The 26,370-nt window shown below is 51.9% G+C and overlaps 1 protein-coding gene across 2 annotated transcripts in view; it reads left to right on the forward strand.

Moving 5' to 3' along the window:
* LOC118377152 (serine/threonine-protein kinase WNK4-like) overlaps positions 1 to 26,370 on the forward strand; it is a 126,269-nt gene that overhangs the window by 71,383 nt on the left and 28,516 nt on the right. For both annotated transcript variants that reach the window (XM_052471270.1, XM_052471276.1), the window contains exons 8-13: positions 2,695 to 3,094; positions 4,094 to 4,275; positions 4,431 to 4,510; positions 17,824 to 17,959; positions 21,446 to 21,562; positions 22,380 to 22,553. In XM_052471270.1, coding sequence (XP_052327230.1) covers positions 2,695 to 3,094; positions 4,094 to 4,275; positions 4,431 to 4,510; positions 17,824 to 17,959; positions 21,446 to 21,562; positions 22,380 to 22,553 — 1,089 coding nt within the window. The remainder of the gene's footprint in view (positions 1 to 2,694; positions 3,095 to 4,093; positions 4,276 to 4,430; positions 4,511 to 17,823; positions 17,960 to 21,445; positions 21,563 to 22,379; positions 22,554 to 26,370) is intronic.

Below are 26,370 nucleotides of genomic sequence, written 5' to 3' on the forward strand. Positions count from 1 at the left end.
AATGAAGGCTATTCCATGTGAGAAATTGCCAAGAAACTGAAGATCTCGTACAAGCTATGTACTACTCCCTTCACAGAACAGCACAAACTGGCTCGAAAACAAGGACATTTCTAAGTGACCCCAAACTTTTGAACGGTAGTATATAGATATATAAACTCAGCAAAAAAAGAAACGTCCTCTCACTGTCAACTGCGTTTATTTTCAGCAAACATAACATAACATAACAACAAATATTTGTATGAACATAACAAGATTCAACAACTGAGACATAAACTGAACAAGTTCCACAGACACGTGAGACTAACATATATGGAATAATGTGTCCCTGGACAAAGGGAGGGGGGGGTCAAAATCAAAAGTAACAGTCAGTATCTGCAGTGCATCTCCTCATGGACTGCACCAGATTTGTCAGTTCTTGCTGTGAGATGTTACCCCACTCTTCCACCAAGGCACCTGCAAGTTCCTGGATATTTCTGGGGGGAATGGCCCTAGCCCTCACCCTCCGATCCAACAGGTCCCAGACGTGCTCAATGAGATCCGTGCTCTTGGCTGGCAATGGCAGAACACTGACATTCCTGTCTTGCAGGAAATCACACACAGAACGAGCAGTATGGCTGGTGGCATTGTCATGCTGGAGGGTCATGTCACGATGAGCCTGCAGGAAGGGTACCACATGAGGGAGGAGGATGTCTTCCCTGTAATGCACAGCGTTGAGATTGCCTGTAATGACAACAAGATCAGTCTGATGACGCTGTGACACACCGCCCCAGACCATGACGGACCCTTCACCTCCAAATCGATCCCGCTCCAGAGTACAGGCCTCGGTGTAACGCTCATTCCTTCAACGATAAACGCGAATCCGGCCATCACCCCTGGTGAGACAAAACCATGACTCGTCAGTGAAGAGCACTTTTTGCCAGTCCTCTCTATGGGAAGCCCTTTGATTAGCTGTTCAGGAGTCTTATGGCTTGAGGGTAGAAGCTGTTAAGAAGCCTTTTGGACCTCGACTTGGCGCTCCGGTACTGCTTACCGTGCGTTAGCAGAGAGAACAGTCTATGACTAGGGTGGCTGGAGGCTTTGCCAATTTTAGGACCGTCCTCTGACACTGCCTGATATAGGGGTCCTGGATGGAAGGAAGCTTGGCCCCAGTGATGTACTGGGCCGTACGCACTACTGTAGTGCCTTGAGGTCGAAGGCCGAGCAGTTGCCATACCAGGCAATGATGCAACCAGTCAGTATGCTCTCGATGGTGCAGCTGTAGAACCTTTTGAGGATCTGAGGATATCTAGATATCCCTTTTGCAACAGACCAGGAAACACATAGAAACTAATACCCCAAGATCATATAGTCTACGATTTGATTACAATCGTGGACACACACTGCCATACGCTTAGCCCATAAAGTGAAGTGGACCTGCCTGCAGACAGTGTGTCAAGGGGACAGCTCAGTGTTTAATCATCAGTGGTAGAAATGTGAGAGGAGAGCGAAAAGAAGAAAGCAGAGGTCAGGGCTTTAATAATATAATGTCTCTCGCTCACGAACAGGAGGCCATATGAAACAGCCTTTCCTAGGTTAAGTCCCAAATGTTGTCCCAAATGGTACCCTTTTCCCTTTATAATGCACTACTTTTGACCAGGGCCCACACACTAGTCTGCCATTTGGGAGGTAGGACTTTGTGTCCTCCAGCCCTCTTAGCAGAGGTCACTTTTAATGAGAAGGACCCGGCCTGGCCACCAGCCACAATTCCATACCTCTTCCTCCTGCCTGCTGCCTGCTGCCTTTTCATCAAGTTCCCATGTATTATCATCCAGGACATTTAGTCTGGGTTATGGGAATCTAACAGCGTAATCTGACGAGATGTTGAGAGAAGGGTTAGAGAGGGGAGGGAGGCAAACCACCAACTTTGTGTACATCCCAAGTTACACCCTATTCCTTATATAGTGCCCTACAGTACCTTTGACCAGAGCCCTATGGGCTTTCCCTATGGGCCCTGGTCAAAGTAGTGCGCTATAGAAGAAATAGGGTTTAATTTGAGACGTAGACCTTTTCCTCCCGCCCAGTCTGAGACTGGAACATTGTGTTCAGAATGGGACAGGTTTTGATGTAACACCATCCTTTAAAGGCCCACTTTATGATTTACAGCTGTATCTTTCACATGAATTATTGAAGAATATCATAGGGCCTTAGATCAGCCCCTTCACACATAAACAGCATCCACTCAATACATATTGATTATCTACACAGCAAATGACAAGACTAGCGTCCTGTCCACGGGGGTGTACAGGTGCACTATCTTAATTTGATCAATGTTGTCATAGAGAGTTTTCCTGTGCAGCAGACAATGCAAACTTGTAGTGTATTTGAGGCTTAAAAAGCTTTCTGAAGTTTGTAATTTCCACTTTGAAATGTCAGACTTGATTTTCCCTTAAAAATGTATCAACCACTACAAATATGTCCATTAATTATAACCACATAATCATTCACATTTCCTGTTGCTGTAGGATTATTTTCCTGCTGTAGCAAACTGTCTCAAATTAAGATCCTACATCTGTACAGTACAGAACAGCACGGTCAGGAAGTACATCAGACCTCTATGCATTATTATTTACACAGACAGTGGTAGTTCATGGACCGTGATGTGTTCCCTGTTTGTATCAGTATTAAGTCCTGACTCTGCTACATCCCTTCTCCCAGGTAGTGCTGGGCTTCGTGTGCGAGGCCGACTTCAAGCTTGTGGCCAAGGCCATTCGGGACCGCATCAACGTCATCAAGCGCCAGCGTGACAAACTGCGCCGCCTCGCAGAGAAGAAGAAGCAGGAAGAGGAGGAGCCCAAGCCTGCACTGCAGCCTCCCTCCCTGAAAATCAACAGGTCTCCATCAAAGCCCCATCAGAGCCCCATAGGCGTCCATGCCCCCACCCCGGCCCAGAGCCAGGATCACCCCTCCCCGAACCCGCTGACCCCCACCGTGTCCCCCGTCAACAGCTCTCTGGACTCGGGCATCAACGCCAGCTTCATCCATGAACCTGAGGAACCAGAGGCAGACCAGCACCAGCACTTCCAGGTCCACCACACCAGCTGCTCCTCGGCCAACTGTGAGAACACTTAACTTAACCTTTAGCCAATTTAGGCTGTGGCTCTGTCCCGAAAGGCACCCTAGTCCCTATATAGTGCACTACTTTTGACCAGGGCTCATTGCTTTCATAACTGTTGGTTTCATAACTGTTGTAGTGCTGAATGGCCCTGACTAGATCTACATGTGGGAGACCCTGAAAGAAAGGAGGATAACTTAATTATTCAGTCCCCGATGGTCTTACAGTGTACCTCACCAGTTGTGTGTGTGTGTGTGTGTGTGTGTGTGTGTGTGTGTGTGTGTGTGTGCGTGCGTGCGTGCGTGCGTGCGTGCGTGCGTGCGTGTGTGTGTGTGCGTGTGCGTGTGCGCGTGTGTGTGCACGTGTGCGCGTGTGTGTGATTGTCCTCAAATGTTTTCTAGTGACCAGCAGAGACAATCAGAACCCTCTGTGTGGTCGATTCCTATAATAATAGTTCCAGTTAATCTAGTTTAAGTATCTTCCACATTCATCATTATGTCCTGACCATGATGTTAATCTATAAGGAATCCTCTGAGCCCTCTCTGTGTGTGTGTGTGTGTATGCATGCATGCATGTGTATGTGAGTGACTGTGTGGGTGTGTGAGTGCATGCAATCCTTTGTGTGAGTGCGTCTGTGTCAGTTAGTCAGTGAGTGCGGCCCTGCCTGGTCAGTCACATGCTCATGGCTGATGTCTCATGCCTGGTCAGTCACATGCTCATGGCTGATGTCTCATGCCTGGTCAGTCACATGCTCATGGCTGATGTCTCATGCCTGGTCAGTCACATGCTCATGGCTGATATCTCATGCCTGGTCAGTCACATGCTCATGGCTGATGTCTCATGCCTGGTCAGTCACATGCTCATGGCTGATGTCTCATGCCTGGTCAGTCACATGCTCATGGCTGATGTCTCATGCCTGGTCAGTCACATGCTCATGGCTGATGTCTCATGCCTGGTCAGTCACATGCTCATGGCTGATGTCAGATGTGTTTGTTGTAACAGCTGACTGCGAGACAGACGGTTATCTCAGCTCCTCTGGCCTCCAGGATCCCCTGGAGATAGCTGTCAGCCTCAACTGGTCAACCCTGACCCCTCCCACCCTGACCCAAAACACTGGGACTGGGACTACCGCCCCCAACAGATACCCTCAGCACCACTCCATCCCAGGCCTCCGCTTCCCCTCGGTGTGTACATGGGACAAATAGCTAGCTAGCTATGATGATGACGAGTAACTCTACCTGAACTGTACATTAATACAATTGTATTTTTGAATGACCATAATACACTATGTGTCTGTTCCCTCTTCCTGACTGTTCCCTCTCCCTTGTCCTGTTTGTAGATTATTGCAGTATTGGGTAATATGGAGCATGGCCATTCTGGAGGACACTCTACCAGCGACTTCAACTCACCTGTGGACAGGTACATTCCTCAGCCTCTTCCCTAGAATAGATACTTTATTGTCCATTTTTGCTAGAAAGAGAAATTCATGTCTTGCCTTTCCCATCCACCAGACCAGACACACAAATACACAAACACACACACACACACACACACACACACACACACACACACACACACACACACACACACACACACACACACACACACACACACACACACACACACACACACACACACACACACAAATGCGCACGCACGCACGCACATGCACGCATACACACACATTGAGAGGCACAGGGTCAGTCAATGCTGATCTGCTTCCAACAGCAGTGGAATCCGAGATAAACAGGCCACCAGTTGTCAAGTTCCTACTGGACCATCTAACCTCTATGCTTCATACGCCTCTGTACACATCTGTGTCCAAACAGCAGACTGACCTGAGGTTCTTAACAGCCCCTCTCTAGCTGAGGGAAATGACAGCCCCTCTCTCTCCCAGCTGAGGGAAACGACAGCCCTTCTCTCTAGCTGAGGGAAATGACAGCCCCTCTCTCTCCCAGCTGAGGGAAACGACAGCCCTTCTCTCTAGCTGAGGGAAATGACAGCCCCTCTCTCTCCCAGCTGAGGGAAACGACAGCCCTTCTCTCTAGCTGAGGGAAATGACAGCCCCTCTCTCTCCCAGCTGAGGGAAACGACAGCCCTTCTCTCTAGTTGAGGGAAATGACAGCCCCTCTCTCTCCCAGCTGAGGGAAACGACAGCCCTTCTCTCTAGCTGAGGGAAACAACAGCCCCTCTCTCTCCCAGCTGAGGGAAACGACAGCCCCTCTCTCTCCCACCTGAGGGAAACAACAGCCCCTCTTTCTCCCAGCTTAGGGAAACGACAGCCCGTCTCTCTAGCTGAGGGAAACGACAGCCCGTCTCTCTAGCTGAGGGAAACGACAGCCCCTCTCTCAAGCTGAGGGAAACGACAGCCCGTCTCTCTAGCTGAGGGAAACGACAGCCCCTCTCTCTCCCAGCTGAGGGAAACGACAGCCCGTCTCTCTAGCTGAGGGAAACGACAGCCCCTCTCTCTCCCAGCTTAGGGAAACGACAGCCCGTCTCTCTAGCTGAGGGAAACGACAGCCCCTCTCTCTCCCAGCTGAGGGAAACAACTGCCCCTCTCTCTCCCAGCTGAGGGAAACAACAGCCCGTCTCTCAAGCTGAGGGAAACGACAGCCCGTCTCTCTAGCTGAGGGAAACGACAGCCCCTCTCTCTCCCAGCTTAGGGAAACGACAGCCCGTCTCTCTAGCTGAGGGAAACGACAGCCCCTCTCTCTCCCAGCTGAGGGAAACAACAGCCCCTCTCTCTCCCAGCTGAGGGAAGCAACAGCCCTTCTCTCTGGCTGAGGGAAACGACAGCCCCTCTCTCTCCCAGCTGAGGGAAACAACAGCCCCTCTCTCTCCCAGCTGAGGGAAACAACAGCCCCTCTCTCTCCCAGCTGAGGGAAACAACAGCCCCTCTCTCCCCAGCTGAGGGAAACAACAGCCCCTCTCTCTCCCAGCTGAGGGAAACAACAGCCCGTCTCTCAAGCTGAGGGAAACGACAGCCCCTCTCTCTCCCAGCTGAGGGAAACGATACCCCCTCTCTCTCCTGCTGAGGGAAACGATACCCCCTCTCTCTCCCAGCTGAGGGAAACGATACCCCCTCTCTCTCCTGCTGAGTGAAACGACCGCCCCTCTCGCTCCTGCTGTGTGAAACGACGGCCCCTCTCTCTAGCTGAGGGAAAAGACAGCCCCTCTCTCCCAGCTGAGGGAAACAACAACCCATCTCTCTCCCAGCTGCGGGAAACGACCGCCTCTCTCTCCGGCTGTGGAAAATGACAACCCTCTCTCTCCAGCTGAGGGAAATGACCACCCCTCTCTCTCAGCTGAGGAAAACGACCGCCCCTCTTGCTCCAGCTGAGGGAAACGACTGCCCTTCTCTCTCCTGCTGAGGGATACGACCGCCCTCTTTCTCCAGCTGAGGGAAACAACATTCTGTCTCTCTCCAGCTGAGGGAAATGACAGCCCCTCTCTCTCCAGTTGAGGGAAACAACATTCTGTCTCTCTCCAGCTCAGGGAAACGTCATTCTGTCTCTCTCCAACTGAGGGGAATGAAGCCCCTCTCTCTCTAGCTGAGGGAAACAACAGCCCCTCTCTCCAGCTGAGTGAAATAACAGCACCTCTCTCCCACTGAGAGACAAAACACCCTCTCTCGCTCTCTCGCTCTCCAGCTGATAGAAACAACACTCAGGGAACCGACCGCCCCCCCTCTCTCCAGCTGAGGGAAACGACAGCCCCTCTCTCTCCAGTTGACGGAAAATAATGCCCCCTCTCTCCAGCCGAGGGAAACGTCATCCTCTCTCAGCCCCTCTCTCGAGCTAAGGGAATCGACAGCCCCTCTCTCTCCAGCTGAGGGAAACAACAGCCCTTCTTTCTCCAGCTGAGGTAAACAGAGCCCCTCTCTCTTTAGCTGAGGAAAACAACAGCCCCTCTCTCCAGCTGAGGGAAACAACCACCCCTCTTTCTCCAGGTGAGGGAAACGACCGCCTCTCTCTCTCCAGCTGAGGGAAACGACATCCTCTCTCCAGTCCCTCTCTTGAGCTAAGGGAATCGACAGCCCCTCTCTCTCCAGCTGAGGGAAACGACAGCCCCTCTTTCTCCAGCTGAGGGAAACAAAGTCCCTCTCTCTTTAGCTGAGGGAAACAACAGCCCCTGTCTCTCCAGCTGAGGGAAACGACAGCCCCTCTCTCTCCCACCTGAGGGAAACAACAGCCCCTCTTTCTCCCAGCTGAGGGAAACGACAGCCCTTCTCTCTAGCTGAGGGAAATGACAGCCCCTCTCTCTCCCAGCTGAGGGAAACGACAGCCCTTCTCTCTAGTTGAGGGAAATGACAGCCCCTCTCTCTCCCAGCTGAGGGAAACGACAGCCCTTCTCTCTAGCTGAGGGAAACAACAGCCCCTCTCTCTCCCAGCTGAGGGAAACGACAGCCCCTCTCTCTCCCACCTGAGGGAAACAACAGCCCCTCTTTCTCCCAGCTTAGGGAAACGACAGCCCGTCTCTCTAGCTGAGGGAAACGACAGCCCGTCTCTCTAGCTGAGGGAAACGACAGCCCCTCTCTCAAGCTGAGGGAAACGACAGCCCGTCTCTCTAGCTGAGGGAAACGACAGCCCCTCTCTCTCCCAGCTGAGGGAAACGACAGCCCGTCTCTCTAGCTGAGGGAAACGACAGCCCCTCTCTCTCCCAGCTTAGGGGAAACGACAGCCCGTCTCTCTAGCTGAGGGAAACGACAGCCCCTCTCTCTCCCAGCTGAGGGAAACAACTGCCCCTCTCTCTCCCAGCTGAGGGAAACAACAGCCCGTCTCTCAAGCTGAGGGAAACGACAGCCCGTCTCTCTAGCTGAGGGAAACGACAGCCCCTCTCTCTCCCAGTTTAGGGAAACGACAGCCCGTCTCTCTAGCTGAGGGAAACGACAGCCCCTCTCTCTCCCAGCTGAGGGAAACAACAGCCCCTCTCTCTCCCAGCTGAGGGAAGCAACAGCCCTTCTCTCTGGCTGAGGGAAACGACAGCCCCTCTCTCTCCCAGCTGAGGGAAACAACAGCCCCTCTCTCTCCCAGCTGAGGGAAACAACAGCCCCTCTCTCTCCCAGCTGAGGGAAACAACAGCCCCTCTCTCTCCCAGCTGAGGGAAACAACAGCCCCTCTCTCTCCCAGCTGAGGGAAACGACAGCCCGTCTCTCTAGCTGAGGGAAACGACAGCCCCTCTCTCTCCCAGCTTAGGGAAACGACAGCCCGTCTCTCTAGCTGAGGGAAACGACAGCCCCTCTCTCTCCCAGCTGAGGGAAACAACAGCCCCTCTCTCTCCCAGCTGAGGGAAGCAACAGCCCTTCTCTCTGGCTGAGGGAAACGACAGCCCCTCTCTCTCCCAGCTGAGGGAAACAACAGCCCCTCTCTCTCCCAGCTGAGGGAAACAACAGCCCCTCTCTCTCCCAGCTGAGGGAAACAACAGCCCCTCTCTCTCCCAGCTGAGGGAAACAACAGCCCCTCTCTCTCCCAGCTGAGGGAAACAACAGCCCGTCTCTCAAGCTGAGGGAAACGACAGCCCCTCTCTCTCCCAGCTGAGGGAAACGATACCCCCTCTCTCTCCTGCTGAGGGAAACGATACCCCCTCTCTCTCCCAGCTGAGGGAAACGATACCCCCTCTCTCTCCTGCTGAGTGAAACGACAGCCCCTCTCTCTCCTGCTGAGTGAAACGACAGCCCCTCTCTCTAGCTGAGGGAAAAGACAGCCCCTCTCTCCCAGCTGAGGGAAACAACAACCCATCTCTCTCCCAGCTGAGGGAAACGACCGCCTCTCTCTCCGGCTGTGGAAAATGACAACCCTCTCTCTCCAGCTGAGGGAAATGACCACCCCTCTCTCTCCAGCTGAGGAAAACGACCGCCCCTCTTGCTCCAGCTGAGGGAAACGACTGTCCCTCTCTCTCCTGCTGAGGGATACGACCGCCCTCTTTCTCCAGCTGAGGGAAACAACATTCTGTCTCTCTCCAGCTGAGGGAAATGACAGCCCCTCTCTCTCCAGTTGAGGGAAACAACATTCTGTCTCTCTCCAGCTCAGGGAAACGTCATTCTGTCTCTCTCCAACTGAGGGGAATGAAGCCCCTCTCTCTCTAGCTGAGGGAAACAACAGCCCCTCTCTCCAGCTGAGTGAAATAACAGCACCTCTCTCCCACTGAGAGACAAAACACCCTCTCTCGCTCTCTCGCTCTCCAGCTGATAGAAACAACACTCAGGGAACCGACCGCCCCCCCTCTCTCCAGCTGAGGGAAACGACAGCCCCTCTCTCTCCAGTTGACGGAAAATAATGCCCCCCTCTCTCCAGCCGAGGGAAACGTCATCCTCTCTCCAGCCCCTCTCTCGAGCTAAGGGAATCGACAGCCCCTCTCTCTCCAGCTGAGGGAAACAACAGCCCTTCTTTCTCCAGCTGAGGTAAACAGAGCCCCTCTCTCTTTAGCTGAGGAAAACAACAGCCCCTCTCTCCAGCTGAGGGAAACAACCACCCCTCTTTCTCCAGGTGAGGGAAACGACCGCCTCTCTCTCTCAGCTGAGGGAAACGACATCCTCTCTCCAGTCCCTCTCTTGAGCTAAGGGAATCGACAGCCCCTCTCTCTCCAGCTGAGGGAAACGACAGCCCCTCTTTCTCCAGCTGAGGGAAACAAAGTCCCTCTCTCTTTAGCTGAGGGAAACAACAGCCCCTGTCTCTCCAGCTGAGGGAAACGACAGCCCCTCTCTCTCCCACCTGAGGGAAACAACAGCCCCTCTTTCTCCCAGCTGAGGGAAACGACAGCCCTTCTCTCTAGCTGAGGGAAATGACAGCCCCTCTCTCTCCCAGCTGAGGGAAACGACAGCCCTTCTCTCTAGTTGAGGGAAATGACAGCCCCTCTCTCTCCCAGCTGAGGGAAACGACAGCCCTTCTCTCTAGCTGAGGGAAACAACAGCCCCTCTCTCTCCCAGCTGAGGGAAACGACAGCCCCTCTCTCTCCCACCTGAGGGAAACAACAGCCCCTCTTTCTCCCAGCTTAGGGAAACGACAGCCCGTCTCTCTAGCTGAGGGAAACGACAGCCCGTCTCTCTAGCTGAGGGAAACGACAGCCCCTCTCTCAAGCTGAGGGAAACGACAGCCCGTCTCTCTAGCTGAGGGAAACGACAGCCCCTCTCTCTCCCAGCTGAGGGAAACGACAGCCCGTCTCTCTAGCTGAGGGAAACGACAGCCCCTCTCTCTCCCAGCTTAGGGAAACGACAGCCCGTCTCTCTAGCTGAGGGAAACGACAGCCCCTCTCTCTCCCAGCTGAGGGAAACAACTGCCCCTCTCTCTCCCAGCTGAGGGAAACAACAGCCCGTCTCTCAAGCTGAGGGAAACGACAGCCCGTCTCTCTAGCTGAGGGAAACGACAGCCCCTCTCTCTCCCAGTTTAGGGAAACGACAGCCCGTCTCTCTAGCTGAGGGAAACGACAGCCCCTCTCTCTCCCAGCTGAGGGAAACAACAGCCCCTCTCTCTCCCAGCTGAGGGAAGCAACAGCCCTTCTCTCTGGCTGAGGGAAACGACAGCCCCTCTCTCTCCCAGCTGAGGGAAACAACAGCCCCTCTCTCTCCCAGCTGAGGGAAACAACAGCCCCTCTCTCTCCCAGCTGAGGGAAACAACAGCCCCTCTCTCCCCAGCTGAGGGAAACAACAGCCCCTCTCTCTCCCAGCTGAGGGAAACAACAGCCCGTCTCTCAAGCTGAGGGAAACGACAGCCCCTCTCTCTCCCAGCTGAGGGAAACGATACCCCCTCTCTCTCCTGCTGAGGGAAACGATACCCCCTCTCTCTCCCAGCTGAGGGAAACGATACCCCCTCTCTCTCCTGCTGAGTGAAACGACAGCCCCTCTCTCTCCTGCTGAGTGAAACGACAGCCCCTCTCTCTAGCTGAGGGAAAAGACAGCCCCTCTCTCCCAGCTGAGGGAAACAACAACCCATCTCTCTCCCAGCTGAGGGAAACGACCGCCTCTCTCTCCGGCTGTGGAAAATGACAACCCTCTCTCTCCAGCTGAGGGAAATGACCACCCCTCTCTCTCCAGCTGAGGAAAACGACCGCCCCTCTTGCTCCAGCTGAGGGAAACGACTGTCCCTCTCTCTCCTGCTGAGGGATACGACCGCCCTCTTTCTCCAGCTGAGGGAAACAACATTCTGTCTCTCTCCAGCTGAGGGAAATGACAGCCCCTCTCTCTCCAGTTGAGGGAAACAACATTCTGTCTCTCTCCAGCTCAGGGAAACGTCATTCTGTCTCTCTCCAACTGAGGGGAATGAAGCCCCTCTCTCTCTAGCTGAGGGAAACAACAGCCCCTCTCTCCAGCTGAGTGAAATAACAGCACCTCTCTCCCACTGAGAGACAAAACACCCTCTCTCGCTCTCTCGCTCTCCAGCTGATAGAAACAACACTCAGGGAACCGACCGCCCCCCCTCTCTCCAGCTGAGGGAAACGACAGCCCCTCTCTCTCCAGTTGACGGAAAATAATGCCCCCCTCTCTCCAGCCGAGGGAAACGTCATCCTCTCTCCAGCCCCTCTCTCGAGCTAAGGGAATCGACAGCCCCTCTCTCTCCAGCTGAGGGAAACAACAGCCCTTCTTTCTCCAGCTGAGGTAAACAGAGCCCCTCTCTCTTTAGCTGAGGAAAACAACAGCCCCTCTCTCCAGCTGAGGGAAACAACCACCCCTCTTTCTCCAGGTGAGGGAAACGACCGCCTCTCTCTCTCCAGCTGAGGGAAACGACATCCTCTCTCCAGTCCCTCTCTTGAGCTAAGGGAATCGACAGCCCCTCTCTCTCCAGCTGAGGGAAACGACAGCCCCTCTTTCTCCAGCTGAGGGAAACAAAGTCCCTCTCTCTTTAGCTGAGGGAAACAACAGCCCCTGTCTCTCCAGCTGAGGGAAACGACAGCCCCTCTCTTGAGGGCTGAGGGAAACGAATGCCTCTCTCCAGCTGAGGGAAACAACAACCTCTCTCTCGCTCTCTCTGTCTCCAGCTGATAGAAACAACAGCCCTTCTCTTTCTAGCTGAGAGAAACGACAGCCCCTCTATCCAGCTGAGGGAAACGACAGCCCCTCTCTCTTCAGCTGAGGGAAACAACCGCCCCCAACTCTCCACCTGAGGGAAACGACCACCCCTCTTTCTTCAGCTGAAGGAAACGAACGCCCCGCTCTCTCCAGCTGAGGGAAACGACAGCCCTTCTCTCTAGCTGAGGGAAACAACAGCCCCTCTCTCTCCCAGCTGAGGGAAACGACAGCCCCTCTCTCTCCCACCTGAGGGAAACAACAGCCCCTCTTTCTCCCAGCTTAGGGAAACGACAGCCCGTCTTTCTAGCTGAGGGAAACGACAGCCCCTCTCTCTGACAGCTGAGGGAAACAACAGCCCTTCTCTCTGGCTGAGGGAAACGACAGCCCCTCTCTCTCCCAGCTGAGGGAAACAACAGCCCCTCTCTCTCTCCCAGCTGAGGGAAACAACAGCCCGTCTCTCTAGCTGAGTGAAATGACAGCCCCTCTCTCTATCTGAGGGAAAAGACAGCCCCTCTCTCCCAGCTGAGGGAAACGATACCCCCTCTCTCTAGCTGAGTGAAATGACAGCCCCTCTCTCTATCTGAGGGAAAAGACAGCCCCTCTCTCCCAGCTGAGGGAAACAACAACCCATCTCTCTCCCAGCTGAGGGAAACGACCGCCTCTCTCTCCGGCTGAGGAAAATGACAACCCTCTCTCTCCACCTGAGGGAAACAACAGCCCCTCTTTCTCCCAGCTTAGGGAAACGACAGCCCGTCTCTCTAGCTGAGGGAAACGACAGCCCCTCTCTCTCCCAGCTGAGGGAAACAACAGCCCCTCTCTCTCCCAGCTGAGGGAAACAACAGCCCTTCTCTCTGGCTGAGGGAAACGACAGCCCCTCTCTCCCAGCTGAGGGAAACAACAGCCCCTCTCTCTCCCAGCTGAGGGAAACAACAGCCCCTCTTTCTCCCAGCTGAGGGAAACAACAGCCCCTCTCTCTCCCAGCTGAGGGAAACAACAGCCCCTCTCTCTCCCAGCTGAGGGAAACAACAGCCCCTCTCTCTCCCAGCTGAGGGAAACAACAGCCCCTCTCTCTCCCAGCTGAGGGAAACAACAGCCCCTCTCTCTCCCAGCTGAGGGAAACAACAGCCCCTCTCTCTCCCAGCTGAGGGAAACGACAGCCCCTCTCTCTCCCAGCTGAGGGAAACGATACCCCCTCTCTCTCCTGCTGAGGGAAACGATACCCCCTCTCTCTCCCAGCTGAGGGAAACGATACCCCCTCTCTCTAGCTGAGTGAAATGACAGCCCCTCTCTCTATCTGAGGGAAAAGACAGCCCCTCTCTCCCAGCTGAGGGAAATGACCGCCTCTCTCTCCGGCTGAGGAAAATGACAACCCTCTCTCTCCAGCTGAGGGAAATGACCACCCCTCTCTCTCCAGCTTAGGAAAACGACCGCCCCTCTTGCTCCAGCTGAGGGAAACGACCGCCCCTCTCTCTCCTGCTGAGGGATACGACCGCCCTCTCTCTCCAGCTGAGGGAAACAACATTCTGTCTCTCTCCAGCTGAGGGAAATGACAGCCCCTCTCTCTCCAGTTGAGGGAAACAACATTCTGTCTCTCTCCAGCTCAGGGAAACGTCATTCTGTCTCTCTCCAACTGAGGGGAATGAAGCCCCTCTCTCTCTAGCTGAGGGAAACAACAGCCCCTCTCTCCAGCTGAGTGAAATAACAGCACCTCTCTCCCACTGAGAGACAAAACACCCTCTCTCGCTCTCTCGCTCTCTCGCTCTCCAGCTGATAGAAACAACACTCAGGGAACCGACCGCCCCCCTCTCTCCAGCTGAGGGAAACGACAGCCCCTCTTTCTCCAGGTGAGGGAAACGACCGCCCCTCTCTCTCCAGCTGAGGGAAACAACATCCTCTCTCCAGTCCCTCTCTTGAGCTAAGGGAATCGACAGCCCCTCTCTCTCCAGCTGAGGGAAACGACAGCCCCTCTTTCTCCAGCTGAGGGAAACAAAGCCCCTCTCTCTTTAGCTGAGGGAAACAACAGCCCCTATCTCCAGCTGAGGGAAAGAACCACCCCTCTCTCTCCAGCTGAGGGAAACGACCGCCTCTCTCTCTCTCCAGCCAAGGGAAATGACTGCCCCTGTCTCTCCAGCTGAGGGAAACGACAACCTCTCTCTCGCTCTCTCTGTCTCCAGCTGATAGAAACAACAGCCCGTCTCTTTCTAGCTGAGAGAAACGACAGCCCCTCTATCCAGCTGAGGGAAACGACAGCCCCTCTCTCTTCAGCTGAGGGAAACAACCGCCCCCAACTCTCCAGCTGTCGGGAAACGACCGCCGTCCTCTCTCCACCTGAGGGAAAAGACCACCCCTCTTTCTTCAGCTGAAGGAAACGAACGCCCCGCTCTCTCCAGCTGAGGGAAATGACCGCCCCTCCCTCTCCTGCTGAGGGAAATGACAGCCCCTCTCTCTCCTGCTGAGGGAAATGACTGCCCCTCTCTCTCCTGCTGAGGGAAATGACAGCCCCTCTCTCTCCTGCTGAGGGAAATGACAGCCCCTCTCTCTCCTGCTGAGGGAAATGACAGCCCCTCTCTCTCCTGCTGAGGGAAATGACCGCCCCTCTCTCTCCTGCTGAGGGAAATGACTGCCCCTCTCTCTCCAGCTGAGGGAAACGGCAGCCCGTCTCTTTCCAGCTGAGGGAAACGAACGCCCCCTCTCTCAAGCTGAGGGAAATGACCGCCCCTCTCTCTCCAGCTGAGGGACACGATAGCCCATCTCTCTCTCCCATTGAGGGAAACGACAGCCCGTCTCTCTCTCCAGCAGAGGGAAACGACAGCCCGTCTCTCTCTCCAGCAGAGGGACATGACAACCCCTCTATCTCCAGCTCATGGAAACGACAGCCTGTCTCTATCCAAATGATGGACACACGATTCCCTCTTTCCAGCTGATGGAAACAACAGCCTCTCTCTCCAGCTGAGGGAATCAACAGCCTCTCTCTCTCCAGCTGAGGGAATCAACAGCCTCTCTCTCTCTCCAGCTGAGGGAATCAACAGCCTCTCTCTCTCTCTCCAGCTGAGGGAATCAACAGCCTCTCTCTCCCCAGCTGAGGGAATCAACAGCCTCTCTCTCTCCAGCTGAGGGAATCAACAGCCTCTCGCTCTCCAGCTGAGGGAATCAACAGCCTCTCTCTCTCCAGCTGAGGGAATCAACAGCCTCTCTCTCTCCAGCTGAGGGAATCAACAGCCTCGCTCTCTCCAGCTGAGGGAATCAACAGCCTCTCTCTCTCTCTCCAGCTGAGGGAATCAACAGCCTCTCTCTCTCCAACTGAGGGAATCAACAGCCTCTCTCTCTCTCCAGCTGAGGGAATCAACAGACTCTCTCTCTCTCCAGCTGAGGGAATCAACAGACTCTCTCTCTCTCTCCAGCTGAGGGAATCAACAGCCTCTCTCTCTCTCTCTCCAGCTGAGGGAATCAACAGCCTCTCTGTAGTCTATTTATTGAAGCACAATGGACTCTGATGTTTCTGTTTTACTTTCATATCAGATGTTTCTGGTAACTGTGTTTTCATGAAGCGGTATGTGAGGAGAACAGCTTTCTTCTCTGTAGTGGAGCCTTGAATGGGGTGGGGCTGGTCTGTGTGTGTGTGCGGGTGTTTGTATGGTCCTGCATGTGTAGCACATGGGGATGTGTGAAACTTACTCCTCAGCTTGAAGTGTCCCCACTTGCACCGCTGATTAGCCAGCTTTTTGCATCGTGCGACTGGTAAGACACTTCCGGAAGGAGGTCACGTGTGCTAGCAAGGCAGAGGTCCTGGGTTCGATCCTTGGTGTGATCCAGATCAGGAGGAACTGGTACTCGCTAAGCAAGTATCGTGAGGTCCTTTACATGTGTGTTGTCATCTGGTGCCCATTCTGTCTAGGCAATACCTTGTTCAAGTTTTATCCGCTGTGAACTGAAGTTACCCAAAAGTTATTCCAATTTTAGAGAATGGTTAGAAAGCACAGTGGAATCTTCTAACCAGTAGAGCGTCTGTCTGTAAATGTTTGCTGGCCTCAGAGGAGTAGTGGATGTCTGGAGGGATAAATCAGGGACCACGGTTCTAAGAGACCCAGGGGACTCAATTAGCTAACCATGAAGCTTTTTACTGCATGTTCTCCCAGGCTGTGTAACACATTTTCATTACATAAATGCTCCACTGCTGAATAGAACACATGGATTTGTTGTTCCTTTCTTATGACTGTATTGTTTTCTTTCGGAGATGTGTCCAATATTATAGCACACTAACGTTTACTATATCCTCACATTAGGCTTTATTTGGCATATACACTCACCGGCCAGTTTATTAGGTACACCCATCTAGCACTGGGTCGGTCCCCCATTTGCCTCCAGAACATTCTACAATGTGTCAGAAATGTTCAACAGGGATGTTGGTCCATGCTGACGCGATGGCATCAAGCAGTTGCTGCAGATTAGGCGGCAGTACATTCATGCTGCGAACAGCCCGTAACATCTCATCCCAAAGATGTTCTATTGGGTTGAGGTCTGGGGACTGAGCAGGCCACTCAAGGACACTCGCTGTCATTTTCCAAGAAATGTTTTTCCACTCCTCAACTGTCTAGTGTTGGTGATTCCGTGCCTGCTGGAACCACTTCTTCTTCTTTTTAGCTTATTGGAGTGGAACCTGGTGTGGTCGTCTGCTGCAATATCCATTCTATGACAAGAATCAACGTGTTGTGCATTCCAAGATGCCATTCTGCACGATACTATCGTACTGTGCCGTTATTTGTCTGTTCGTGACCCGCCTGTTTGTGACCCGCCTGCTTCCACAATTCTTGCCATTCTCCTTCCACCTTTCTCATCAATGAGCTGTTTTCACCCACAGGACTGCCACTGACTGGATGTTTTTTTTTGTGGTACCTTTAACAGAGATGCTGTGAGTCGAGAAGTAGGTGCAGGTAAAACGTTTAAGAAAACAACAAACATGAAACGAGACAACATAACAGTGGCGACAATGCATGAACACAGGAACAATACCGACTGCGGAAGGAACCCAAGGGAGTGACAGATAAAGGGGAGATAATCAGGACGGTAATGGAGTCCAAGTGAGTATCATAATGATCTGCAGGTGCGCGTAATGATGGATGCCAGGTGTGCGTAACGATGGATCAAAGGACCGGTGGTTAGTATACCGGTGACGTCGAACGCCGGAGGGGAGGAGGGGGAGTAGATGTGACAGCATCATTCTCGGTAAACCCTACACACAGTAGTGCTTGAAAAGCCCAGGATAGAGGCTGTTTCTGAGTTACTGGATGTGGCGTGCCTGGCACTGACAATCATAGCAAACTCAAAGTCACTTTAGTCACTCGTTTTGCCCATTCTAACGTTCAATCCAACAGTAACTAAATGGCTCGATGCCTGTCTGTCTGCTTTATATAGCAAGCCACGACCACATGACTCACTGTTTGTAGGAGCGATTTGTGAAATCAGCGTAAGTTAAAATGTGCTTTATAAATACATTTGATTGATTGATTGATTCATTAATTTTCGTGAACGGGGGGTGTACCTAAAAAATAGTCCGGTGAGTGTATATTTGGCATGTTTAACGGTCTAGATCTGTTTCCTATTTTGACGTGTGGTTATTTCTATTTCATCCTCATTGCATGGTTATTAACTCATAAATGACTGCAACATAAAATGCACCTGTGGTTTTACAGCGGTAATGAAAAATGTACTAACACGCCAATCATCTTCACAGCTACGCCTCCGACGTGACCTCGGGTTTGAGTGATGGCTATGAGGGCCTATCAGAGAGGAGTGGCAAGACTGCTGCCAGGCGCACGGCTGGCAAGCTGTTCCGGAGGAGAGCCCGTTCAAGACTGCACATCACTGGGGTAAAACTAATTAATTAATCAATCAAGACTATTCTATACAACTGATTGTCAAGCCCACAATTAGGGCATGTCCCAAGAGCACCCATTCCCTATAGAGTGGGTGAATATAATGCTAATGTGGTACCATTTGGGATGCCTACTTTGCAGTTTCCCCTATATACAAACGCTCCACACCGCGTGGCCGCGACCACCCTAATCTGGTGGTCCCAGCGCGTACGACCCACGTGGAGTTCCAGGTCTCCGGTAGCCTCTGGAACTGCCGATCTGCGGCCAACAAGGCAGAGTTCATCTCAGCCTATGCCTCCCTCCAGTCCCTTGACTTCTTGGCACTGACGGAAACATGGATCACCACAGATAACACTGCTACTCCTACTGCTCTCTCCTCGTCCGCCCACGTGTTCTCGCACACCCCGAGAGCTTCTGGTCAGCGGGGTGGTGGCACCGGGATCCTCATCTCTCCCAAGTGGTCTTTCTCTCTTTCTCCCCTTACCCATCTGTCTATTGCCTCCTTTGAATTCCATGCTGTCACAGTTACCAGCCCTTTCAAGCTTAACATCCTTATCATTTATCGCCCTCCAGGTTCCCTCGGAGAGTTCATCAATGAGCTTGATGCCTTGATAAGCTCCTTTCCTGAGGACGGCTCACCTCTCACAGTTCTGGGCGACTTTAACCTCCCCACGTCTACCTTTGACTCATTCCTCTCTGCCTCCTTCTTTCCACTCCTCTCCTCTTTTGACCTCACCCTCTCACCTTCCCCCTACTCACAAGGCAGGCAATACGCTTGACCTCATCTTTACTAGATGCTGTTCTTCCACTAACCTCATTGCAACTCCCTCCAAGTCTCCGACCACTACCTTGTATCCTTTTCCCTCTCGCTCTCATCCAACACTTCCCACACTGCCCCTACTCGGATGGTATCGCGCCGTCCCAACCTTCGCTCTCTCTCCCCCGCTACTCTCTCCTCTTCCATCCTATCATCTCTTCCCTCTGCTCAAACTTTCTCCAACCTATCTCCTGATTCTGCCTCCTCAACCCTCCTCTCCTCCCTTACTGCATCCTTTGACTCTCTATGTCCCCTATCCTCCAGGCCGGCTCGGTCCTCCCTCCCGCTCCGTGGCTCGACGACTCATTGCGAGCTCACAGAACAGGGCTCCGGGCAGCCGAGCGGAAATGGAGGAAAACTCGCCTCCCCTGCGGACCTGGCATCCTTTCACTCCCTCCTCTCTACATTTTCCTCCTCTGTCTCTGCTGCTAAAGCCACTTTCTACCATTCTAAATTCCAAGCATCTGCCTCTAACCCTAGGAAGCTCTTTGCCACCTTCTCCTCCCTCCTGAATCCCCCCCTCCTCCCTCTCTGCAGATGACTTCGTCAACCATTTTGAAAAGAAGGTCGATGACATCCGATCCTCGTTTGCTAAGTCAAACGACACCGCTGGTTCTGCTCACACTGCCCTACCCTATGCTCTGACCTCTTTCTCCCCTCTCTCTCCAGATGAAATCTCGCGTCTTGTGACGGCCGGCCGCCCAACAACCTGCCCGCTTGACCCTATCCCCTCCTCTCTTCTCCAGACCATTTCCGGAGACCTTCTCCCTTACCTCACCTCGCTCATCAACTCATCCCTGACCGCTGGCTACGTCCCTCCCGTCTTCAAGAGAGCGAGAGTTGCACCCCTTCTGAAAAACCTACACTCGATCCCTCCGATGTCAACAACTACAGACCAGTATCCCTTCTCTCTTTTCTCTCCAAAACTCTTGAGCGTGCCGTCCTTGGCCAGCTCTACCGCTATCTCTCTCAGAATGACCTTCTTGATCCAAATCAGTCAGGTTTCAAGACTAGTCATTCAACTGAGACTGCTCTTCTCTGTATCACGGAGGCGCTCCGCACTGCTAAAGCTAACTCTCTCTCCTCTGCTCTCATCCTTCTAGACCTATCGGCTGCCTTCGATACTGTGAACCATCAGATCCTCCTCTCCACCCTCTCCGAGTTGGGCATCTCCGGTGCGGCCCACGCTTGGATTGCGTCCTACCTGACAGGTCGCTCCTACCAGGTGGCGTGGCGAGAATCTGTCTCCTCACCACGCGCTCTCACCACTGGTGTCCCCCAGGGCTCTGTTCTAGGCCCTCTCTTATTCTCGCTATACACCAAGTCACTTGGCTCTGTCGTAACCTCACATGGTCTCTCCTATCATTGCTATGCAGACGACACACAATTAATCTTCTCCTTTCCCCCTTCTGATGACCAGGTGGCGAATCGCATCTCTGCATGTCTGGCAGACATATCAGTGTGGATGACGGATCACCACCTCAAGCTGAACCTCAGCAAGACGGAGCTCCTCTTCCTCCCGGGGAAGGACTGCCCGTTCCATGATCTCGCCATCACGGTTGACAACTCCATTGTGTCCTCCTCCCAGAGCGCTAAGAACCTTGGCGTGATCCTGGACAACACCCTGACGTTCTCAACTAACATCAAGGCGGTGTCCCGTTCCTGTAGGTTCATGCTCTACAACATCCGCAGAGTACGACCCTGCCTCACACAGGAAGCGGCGCAGGTCCTAATCCAGGCACTTGTCATCTCCCGTCTTGATTACTGCAACTCGCTGTTGGCTGGGCTCCCTGCCTGTGCCATTAAACCCCTACAACTCATCCAGAACGCCGCAGCCCGTCTGGTGTTCAACCTTCCCAAGTTCTCTCACGTCACCCCTCCTCCTCCGCTCTCCACTGGCTTCCAGTTGAAGCTCGCATCCGCTACAAGACCATGGTGCTCGCCTACGGAGCTGTGAGGGGAACGGCACCTCAGTACCTCCAGGCTCTGATCAGGCCCTACACCCAAACAAGGGCACTGCGTTCATCCACCTCTGGCCTGCTCGCCTCCCTACCACTGAGGAAGTACAGTTCCCGCTCAGCCCAGTCAAAACTGTTCGCTGCTCTGGCCCCCCAATGGTGGAACAAACTCCCTCACGACGCCAGGACAGCGGAGTCAATCACCACCTTCCGGAGACACCTGAAACCCCACCTCTTCAAGGAATGCCTAGGATAGGGTAAGTAAGGGTAAGTAATCCTTCTCACCCCCCTTCTCCCCCCCCCCCAACAAGATTTAGATGCAAGTGGCTGTTCCACTGGTTGTCATAAGGTGTATGCACCAATTTGTAAGTCGCTCTGGATAAGAGCGTCTGCTAAATGACTTAAATGTAAATGTAATATTAATTTAGCATCAGCACTTTTTATATATATATACAGTACCAGTCCAAATTTCGGACACACCGACTCATTCTAGGGTTTTTCTTTATTTGTACTATTTTCTACATTGTAGAATAATAATTAAGACATCAAAACTATAACTATGACTACATCCTGCATACACACGTCCTGCATACACACGTTCTACATACACACGTTCTACGTACACACGTTCTGCTGCTTCCCCAGTGTTTCTTTAGTCTACAGAACATAAACAAAGTTACCCTGATGGATGGTGTCTCTGTGCAGCTCTCTGACAAAGACGATCGGGTGGTGGAGTGTCAGCTGCAGACTCACAATGACAAGATGGTTACCTTCAAATTCGACCTGGATGGAGACAACCCAGAGGACATCGCAGCTGTCATGGTTAGTGGTCACCTCTAGGGTTCCCTATTCCCTATGTAGTTCACTACTTTTGACCAGGGCCCTAAATAGGAAATAGGGTACACCATTTGGGACGCAAACCCAGTCTACTCATTTGACCATTGGCCCTTCACTGATCTCCAAATAATAGACCTACACACTATAGGGTAGTATAATCTCCAGAGAAATGAAACACTACCAGCTTGTCTTAATAGCAGATTCTACTATCTTCTCCTATCTCACACAGCAGCACGGGGTCTACGTCCCACTTCCACCAACACTTTTCTCTGTGTTTCTATGTCATATAGATGTCTTTCAGTTAGGGGCATGTGAGGCATGCAGATAAGCAGTTTACACTCGTGCCATTTTAGTTTACACACGTCTCATTTCGGTTTGATTACGAACTTGGGGGGTTCTGGCGTAGGTATACACAAAGCACGTAGCCAAGATGAGGTAGTGGTATTTTCTACTTCTGTTGGTGGTAAATTCTAGAACTTTGTGTTGATTCTGTTTATTCTGACTCTGAATGAAACACAGTGTGCTTTTGTTTAGTCGAGTCTTGGCACAGAGTTAGTCAGGTCTTATAAAAGCCCCAGCTACAGTAGTCATTTACAACATTAGCAGTGTCTACACTGTATTTCGGATCAATTTGATGTTATTTTAATGGACAAAAGAATGGCTTTTCTTTCAAAAACAAGGACATTTGTAAGTGACCCAAAACTTTTGAACGGTAGTGTACATACACAGACAGGCATGCAGGCAGGCAGGCAAACAGGCAGACATGTGTTATTGATTTATTCATGGCGTGTGTATTTTCCAGGTACACAATGAGTTCATCCTGCCATCGGAGAAGGAGGGTTTCATCCACCGCATGGGTGACATCATCAAGAGGGCGGAGACTCTGATGAAGGAGTACATGGTCCACGTGGACGGCAGCCATGGAGCGCCATGCCCACAATTCCACAACAGGGTTAACTCATTGTATGCATCACAGGTCAGTACCAGCTCAGGATGGCAGCAGAAAACAGTCCATAACCTGGGTGACTGGAGTCTCTGACATTTTTATGGGCTTTCCTCTGACAACGCCTATTATATATGTCCTGAATGGCAGGAAGCTTGGCCCCAGTGATGTACTGGGCCGTTCGCACTACCCTCTGTAGCGCCTTACGGTCAGATGCCGAGAAGTTGCCATACCAGGCGGTGATGCAACTGGTGAGGATGCTCTCTTGAAACTCTCGACCCACTCCACTGTTCGGCCCGCCTTTTCCTGTAGTCCACGATCAGCTCCTTCGTTTTGCTCACTCACATTGAGGGAGAGGTTGTTGTCCTGGCACCACTGACAGTTCTCTGACCTCCTCCCTATAGGCCGTCTCACCGTCGTCGGTGATCAAGCCTACCACTGTTGTGTCGTCAGCAAACGTAATGATAGTGTTGGAGTCGTGTTTGGCCATGCAGTCGTGGGTGAACAGGGAATACAGGAGGGGACTAAGTACACACCCCTAAGGGGCCCCAGTGTTAAGGATCAGCGTAGCAGACGTGTTGTTGTCTACTCTTACCACCTGGGGGCATCCCGTCAGGAAGTCCAAGATCCAGTTGCAGAGGGAGGTGTTTATTCGGTATGCGAATTGGAGTGGGTCTACGGTGTCCGGGAGGATGCTGTTGATGTGAGCCATGACCAGCCTTTCAAAGCACTTCATGGCTAATGATGTGAGTGCTATGGGGTGGTAATCATTTAGGGGGGTTACCTTCGCTTCCTTTGGACCATAGACTATGGTGGACTGCTTGAAACATGTAGGTATTACAGACTCGGTTAGGGAGAGGTTGAAATGTCAGTGAAGACACTTGACAGTTGGTCCACGCATGCTTTGAGTACACATCCTGGTAGTCCGTCTGTCCCAGCGGCTTTGTGAATGTTGACCTGTTGAAAGGTTTTGTTCACATCGGCTACCGGGAGCGTTATCACACAGTAGTCCAGAACAGCTGGTGCTCTTGTGCATGCCTCAGTGTTGCTTGCCTCGAAGCGAGCATAAAAGCTTGGCTGGTAGGCTCGTGTCACTGGGCAACTCGCATATGGGTTTCCTTTTGTAGTCTGTAATAGTTTTCAAGCCCTGCCACATCCGACGAGCATCAGAGCCAGTGTGTGTTTTGTACTTTAATTTTATATTCCCCGCAGGAGGCCTTTTGCCTTTTGGTAGGCCGTCATTGTAAATAAGAATTTGTTCTTAACTGAATTGCCTAGTTAAATAGACGTTAAATAAATACAAAAATCACCTAAACCAAAGACAACAATGTGTTAAAATTCTTCAAATAGCCACCCTTTGCCTTGATGACAGCTTTGCACACTCTTGGCATTCTCTCAACTAGCTTGACCTGGACTGCTTTTCCAACAGTCTTGAAGGATTTCCCACATATGCTGAGCACTTGTTGGCTGGTTTTCTTTCACTCTGCGGTCTGACTCATCCCAAACCATCTCAATTTGGTTGAGGTCTGGGGATTGTGGAGGCCAGGTCATCTGATGCAGAACTCCATCACTAACCTTCCTGGTAAAATAGATCTTACACATCCTGGAGGTGTGTGAATGCACCAATTTGTAAGTCGCTCTGGATAAGAGCGTCTGCTAAATGACTTAAATGTAATGTAAATGTGTGTTGGGTCATTGTCCTGTTGAAAAACAATTGATAGTCCCACTAAGCCCAAACCAGATGGGATGGCGTATCGCTGAAGAATGCTGTGGTAGCCATGCTGGTTAAGTGCCTTGAATTCTAAATAGATCACAGACAGTGTCACCAGCAAAGCACCACCACACCATCACACCTCCTCCTCCATGCTTTATGGTGGGAAATATACAAGTGGAGATCATCCGTTCATCTCACAAAGACACGGCGGTTGGAACCAAAAATCTCCAATTTGGACTCCAGACCAAAGGACAAATTTCCACTAGTCTAATGTCCATTGCTCGTGTTTCTTGGCCCAAGCAAGTTTCTTTTTATTATTGGTGTCCTTTAGTAGTGGTTTCTTTGCAGCAATTCGACCATGAAGGCCTGATTCACACAGTCTCTGAACAGTTGATGTTGAGATGTGTCTGTTACTTGAACTCTGTGAAGCATTTTTTTCGGCTGCAATTTCTGAGGTTGGTGACTCTAATGAACTTATCTTCTGCAGCAGAGGTAACTCTTGGTCTTCCATTCTCATGAGAGCCATTTTCATCATAGCACTTGATGGTTTTTGCGACTGCACTTGAAGAAACTTTCAATGTTCTTGAAATGTTCCAGATTGACTGACCTTCATGTCTTAAAGTAATGATGGACTGTTGTTTTTCTTATTTGAGCTGTTTGAGCTGTTCTTGCCATAATATGGACTTGGTCTTTTATCTTCTGTATACCCCCCTAACTTATGACAACACAACTGATTGGCTCAAACGCTTTAGTTAATAGTTAAGAAGATTCCATGGTTCAGGAGTTATGGAGAAAGCAATATGAGTAACACTGTAATCAGAACATGGTGGTACTAAAAAGCTCTTGAACCTTCATATAAATCCTATGATGTCATTAGTGGAAGCACCAACAGGCCTCTCCACTGTCTTGTGTACATTACATTCCAGCTCTAATAATATACAGTAACTAGATCATTATTTAGGTTCAGAGTGGTTCACTGAGGAAGGGTCTCCATCCCACATGGCACCCTATTCCCTTTATAGTGCACTACCTTTGGGTTTAGGGCTCTGGTCTAAAGTAGTGCACTATATAGGGAATAGGGAGACATTTCAGAAGTAGACAGGGGCAGCCAGGAGAGGATACTCTGTAATGCCAGGACATGTTATGGGGTTATATCCTTCCTGTTTGGCCCTGTCCGGGGTTGTCCTCGGATGGGGCCACAGTGTCTCCTGACCCATCCTGTCTCAGCCTCCAGTATTTATGCTGCAGTAGTTTGTGTCGGGGGCTAGGGTCAGTTTGTTATATCTGGAGTACTTCTCCTGTCCTATTTGGTGTCCTGTGTGAATCTAAGTGTGCGTTCTCTAATTCTCTCCTTCTTTCTTTCTCTCTCTCTCTCGGAGGACCTGAGCCCTAGGACCATGCCCCAGGACTACCTGACATGATGGCTCCTTGCTGTCCCCAGTCCACCTGGCCATGCTGCTGCTCCAGTTTCAACTGACCTGAGCCCTAGGACCATGCCCCAGGACTACCTGACATGATGGCTCCTTGCTGTCCCCAGTCCACCTGGCCATGCTGCTGCTCCAGTTTCAACTGACCTGAGCCCTAGGACCATGCCCCAGGACTACCTGACATGATTACTCCTTGCTGTCCCCAGTCCACCTGGCCATGCTGCTGCTCCAGTTTCAACTGTTCTGCCTTACTATTATTTGACCATGCTGGTCATTTATGAACATTTGAACATCTTGGCCATGTTCTGTTATAATCTCCACCCGGCACAGCCAGAAGAGGACTGGCCACCCCACATATGCTCTCTCTAATTCTCTCTTTCTCTCTCTCTCGGAGGACCTGAGCCCAAGGACCGTGCCCCAGGACGACCTGACATGATGACTCCTTGCTGTCCCCAGTCCACCTGACTGTGCTGCTGCTCCAGTTTCAACTGTTCTGCCTTGTTATTATTTGACCATGCTGGTCATTTATGAACATTTGAACATCTTGGCCATGTTCTGTTATAATCTCCACCCGGCACAGCCAGAAGAGGACTGGCCACCCCACATAGCCTGGTTCCTCTCTAGGTTTCTTCCTAGGTTTTGGCCTTTCTAGGGAGTTTTTCCTAGCCACCGTGCTTCTACACCTGCATTGCTTGCTGTTTGGGGTTTT

This window comes from Oncorhynchus keta, chromosome 2 (assembly GCF_023373465.1).
Source record: "Oncorhynchus keta strain PuntledgeMale-10-30-2019 chromosome 2, Oket_V2, whole genome shotgun sequence".
NCBI classification, from domain to species: domain Eukaryota; kingdom Metazoa; phylum Chordata; class Actinopteri; order Salmoniformes; family Salmonidae; genus Oncorhynchus; species Oncorhynchus keta.